General features: G+C 60.2%; 1 protein-coding gene across 1 annotated transcript in view; it reads right to left on the minus strand.

Moving 5' to 3' along the window:
- The window catches only part of ARHGEF18 (Rho/Rac guanine nucleotide exchange factor 18), a gene marked incomplete in the record, with an annotated part of 84,142 nt that overhangs the window by 5,055 nt on the left and 74,506 nt on the right, over positions 1 to 4,581 (minus strand). Inside the window, 6 exon segments of the mRNA XM_027768986.1 lie at positions 4 to 109; positions 210 to 257; positions 352 to 408; positions 1,531 to 1,646; positions 2,136 to 2,270; positions 2,946 to 3,128. Coding sequence (XP_027624787.1) covers positions 4 to 109; positions 210 to 257; positions 352 to 408; positions 1,531 to 1,646; positions 2,136 to 2,270; positions 2,946 to 3,128 — 645 coding nt within the window.

Here is a 4,581-nt window from a genome sequence, read left to right on the forward strand (position 1 = left end):
GCCCCAGCAGCAGGTCCCCGCGCGTCGACTGCAGCCGGAACTGCTTCTCGCGCTCCTGCATGGCGGCACGCTGCATCTCCACGTAGCTGTCCTGCCTGGCGATGACTGCCTGCGCAGGAGGGGCAGGGCGGGCCGGTGAGAGCCACGCCCCTGCCAGGACCCCAGCCAATCAGGAAAGGGCAGGTGTGGCTTTCTCGACGCCCCAGTACCTGGAGGCTGAGCAGCAGCCGGGACAGCGTCTGGATCCGCTGGACAAGCTGTGGGGAGAGACGGACACAGGCTGGCTCCCGGCCTGCAACTGCGCAGGGCGTGCGTGCTGACCCCAGGGACAAGGACGAGCCCTGAGCTCACCTCGGATTCCAGGATCAAGGGGAGCCGAGGACCAGTCTCCACGTCAGGATCCTCGATCTGCAAAGAGAAGTTGTCAGACCACGGAGAGGGTCCAAGGATCAACTTACCGTGGGCTGGACCCCTCTTAAGACAGAGACTTCCCAGGGCCAGCAGACTGTATAATGGTTATGGTGCTGGACTCCCACACAGTTGACGGAGGGCCTGGACCACTGCCTGAAACTGACTCTGGGCGCAAGTGCGTGGGTGCCCAAAATCCCCAGAGGAGAATGGAGGAGAAGGGACTGCGGCATGGCCATCGCCCCAGGGGGTGATTTCTCACTTTCTGTTTGTCTGTCAACCACATGCGTCCTATAGCAAAAATCTCCCTTAAAAAAAAATCGGGGACTAGCAGTTAGCGTAATGACTATATCACTGGACTCCCATGTAGTCGACTGTGGTTCGAGTCCTGGACATGATGGCTTAAACTCACGCCAGGTGCGTGTGCGTGCGTGCCCAAGATCCCGAGAGGATAATGGAGGAAAAGGGATTGCGGTGTGGCCATCCCCCCTGGGGGTGATTTCTTGCTTCCTGTCTCTCTGTCTCTCTCATGAGCACATGTGCCCTATAGCAAAAACCTCTCCAAAAAAAAGATGACATCTCCTGGCACGGGACACACAGAAAGGGTCCCACACTTGGGGGAGGGGAGCAGGCCCTGCAGGTGTGTGACTCTGGGTGTCTGGAAGGCCTGGGAGTGGTTGGACTTGAGGGCCCACAGCACGGCAAGCTCGGAACAGATGGGCACAGCCTCGGACCTAAGCCTTGTCCAGCTCTGGGGGTGACGGGCATTCTCAGTCCAAGAGAAGGGGCAGCCCGGAGACTTCGCACTGGGAGGTGTTGTCCTACCTGGGCCGACAGGACCCGTGGTCCCGTGTGGGTTTCTGGCAGGTGGATGAAGCCACGGCCAGGGCCCTGCGCCTGCACCCTGCACCCTCCCCGGCCTCCCTCCTGGGCACCTCCTGCCGCTCGCTGGGGGCTACAGGAGGAAACCCCGCCTGGGCTGAGACACCAGCCGTCACCATGTCACGGAAGCACATGTGTGGACGCTCACATTAAACAGGGGATTGCGACAACCTGGCGGGGGCTCTCATGGGTGTCGGCTAAGTCTCCCCAGGGGACAGACGGCCGGAGGAAACCACGTACCGCCTGTGGTGATTCCAGGCTGTCACTATTGCTGAGCCTTGCGTCTGAGCTGCCCACGGGGCCTCGGCAGTCTTGGGGCCTGGGGTCGGTGCTGCAGACCTTCTTAAAACTGCCATCTGGTGGGGGGGCAGTAGGTGGCGCAGAGGTTAAGGCACGGGACTCCCACGTGGCCAGCTGCAGTTCGAGTTCTGGACCTGGTGGCTTGAGACTCATGTCAGGTGCATGTGGCGTGTGCCCGAAATCCTGAGAGGAGAAGGGACTGTGGCGTGGCCATGCCCCCTGGGGGTGACTTTTCACTTTCTGTCTGTCTTTCTCCGGCAAGAGCATGCGCCCTACAACAAAAGCCTCTTAAAAAACCAAAAACCCCTGCCGCCTTGGAATGCCAGCTGGCATGTGAGGGTGCTGTGACCCCATAGGGTCTGGAGCCCTCCTCTCCCACCCACACCCCAGGGCAGGCTGGTGCCAGGCTGTCTTCGACACGACCACCAGCACCCAGGGGCTCCGGCACGTCCCTAGAGCTACGCTGGGCTCAGAGGACGGCAGACCCGCTGCTACTGAGTGCCCGGAGGCAGCCACAGCTGGGTGGGGAGGTGGGGGGCGCTTACCCTTGCTGGGGCTGCTCGTGCTGTCGAAGCCCCCGAAGGTCTCGGCCCTCCGGGGCAGGCCTGCGGAGCCTCCGTCATTCGCCTGGTCGTTGGTGCTGCTCAGCCGCCTGCAGATCAGGCCTTGGATGCCCTCGACTGCGGGGGTGGGGAATGAGCGGCCCTGCGGCAGTGTGCTGGGGCGTGTGGAAGCCGAGACCCGGGGGGGTGGGTCTTCCCGCCCTGCCCTTTCTTGGGGACTGCAGCGAGGACATGCCAGCCCATGCCTGAATGAGAGGCCAGGACCTCTCCTTCGCTGCTGCAAGAGGGGACCAGGCACAGGTGCCTGCAGAGCCTGAAGGGCCAGCATGGGCCCTGAGGTCTCAGAGCAGCAGGCCTGGGGGCAGGCTGGCGGAGGGGCTTCGGCACGGTCAGGGCAAGGCACGCTCGGTGACAGACGCTGGTGCTGGGGGCCTCCCTGCACCAGAACAGGGGTTTCCAGGCCAGGGCCAGCTCCCGGGGGGGCTCCAGGGTTCCAGGGCCTCTCCGGAATGGCCCTGAGCGTGCGTGTGTTTTCCTGGGGACACTGCCAGAGACCCAAAGAAGGTGGGGAGCCTGTCCTGGTCACCTCCAGGTTCTGAGGCTCAGCGAGTCTTTAAGTCTGCAATGGGGGTTTGGGCTGGGTGGTGTCTAAGGCTCTAGCAGGTGCCCAGAGGGGCCCAGTGCTGTTCCCGTGTTCCAGATGGGGTGGCACGTTGGCCGCCCGTGTTGCGTCCCTCGAGGGGCTTACCCGGGCGGGCGGGACTAGAGTGTGTATGGGTGTGGCCAACTCACTCTCACTCATGGCTGAATTGAGAATCTGCTCCCCCTGCAGGATCTCGGAGGGGTTCCCCCCGCGGAAGAGGGCGTGTGACTGAGGAGGGTCCTCGAGCCCGCTCAGCTCTGCCATCTCCAGGTAGATCTGCTGCTTCTCCAGCAGGCTCTGGGCGATCAGCTGGTCCTTCTGGCTCAGCCGCTCTGAGAAGTGACGGTGGGGGTGGCTGTCAGCCCAGCTGGCCTCCCTGGGGTCATCTGCTCCCAGGAGCTGGCACTAGGCTGAGTGTGTGGGAACCCGGCAGGGACCCCACCAACTCTGCGGCCTAGGAGAGCAACATCCCACCCTGAGGTGGGTGAGTGTGATAATCCCCAGGTATAAAAGTCACACCCAGGGCCAGGCCTGGAGCCTAGAGGCTAAGGGAGCCTGGTCCCACATGGCCGATGTCAGTGTGAATCCCGGCCTTGGAGGCCGTGTGCGTGCGTGCCCAAAATGCCGAGAGGAGAATGGAGAAGGGACTGCAGCATGGCCTTCTCCCCTGGAAGGTGATTTTGCTATCCCTCTCTGTCTCTCTCTCTCTCTCTGGTGAGTGCATGTGCTCTATAGCAAAAACAAACACAAAACAGACAGACAGGGAGGGGAATGGATAAACACGATGTGATCCAACCATACGATGGAACATGACTCAGTCCAAAAGAGAAAGGACGCCTGGGGCCAGCAGGTGGCATGGTGGTTAGAGAAGCTGGATTCCCACCTGGCTGAGCAGGGTTCGAGTCCCAGACCGGGCAGCTTGAAAATCATGCTGGATGCATGTGTACACATGCCCAAAATCCCGAGAGGAGAATGGAGAGGGGACTGTGGCATGGTCATTCCCCCCGTGGATTTCTCCCTCTTACTCCTTTCCTCCCTCATCTGGTGAGTGCATGTATCCCTATGGCAACCTCTTCCCTCCAAGAAAACCAAAGGAGGCTGTGACATGGTGTGTGAGTCCATGTACACAGGTGAGTCCAGAGACAGGACACGGATTTGTGGCTGCCCGGGACTGGGGTGGGGTGGGGGTGCAGTGGGTGGGGAGCGGCTGTTCTTGGGAATGAAAGTGTTCTTTGATGTGGTGACAGTTTATAACTGTAGGTACGCCAGGGCCACTGAAATTGCATGGCCGGTGAACCGTATCTCCGTCGGGCTTACTAAGGCCCAGCCACGGTGGCGCAGAGAGACCCTGTGGAGGGAGTCTGGCTCCACCCCCAGATCTCTCTCATTACATAAATAACCTCGGGCCGGCAGGTGGCATGGTGGCCGGGGTACTGGACTCCCACATGGCCAGCCAGGGTTTGAGTCACGGACCTAGCGGCTTGTTTTCTTACTTTCCCTGTCTCTCTCTGGTCAAATTTAATAGTAAATCAATTAAATAATTCTTGGGCTGGCAGGTGGTAGTTAGACACACTGGACTGTCACATGGCCGACCATGGTTCGAGTCCCGGACCTGGTAGTTTGCTTTCTCATTCCCTCTGCCCCCTCTCACTCTGTCCCTCTCTGGTCAAACTAAAATAAATAAATAAATAAATATGGGACCAACAGTTGACATAATGTCTATGTCTCTGGACTCCCATGTAGTCAACTGCGGTTTGAGTCCTGAACCCAGTGGCTTAAACTCAC

Source organism: Tupaia chinensis, unplaced genomic scaffold (genome assembly GCF_000334495.1).
Source record: "Tupaia chinensis unplaced genomic scaffold, TupChi_1.0 Scaffold148210_1, whole genome shotgun sequence".
NCBI classification, from domain to species: domain Eukaryota; kingdom Metazoa; phylum Chordata; class Mammalia; order Scandentia; family Tupaiidae; genus Tupaia; species Tupaia belangeri.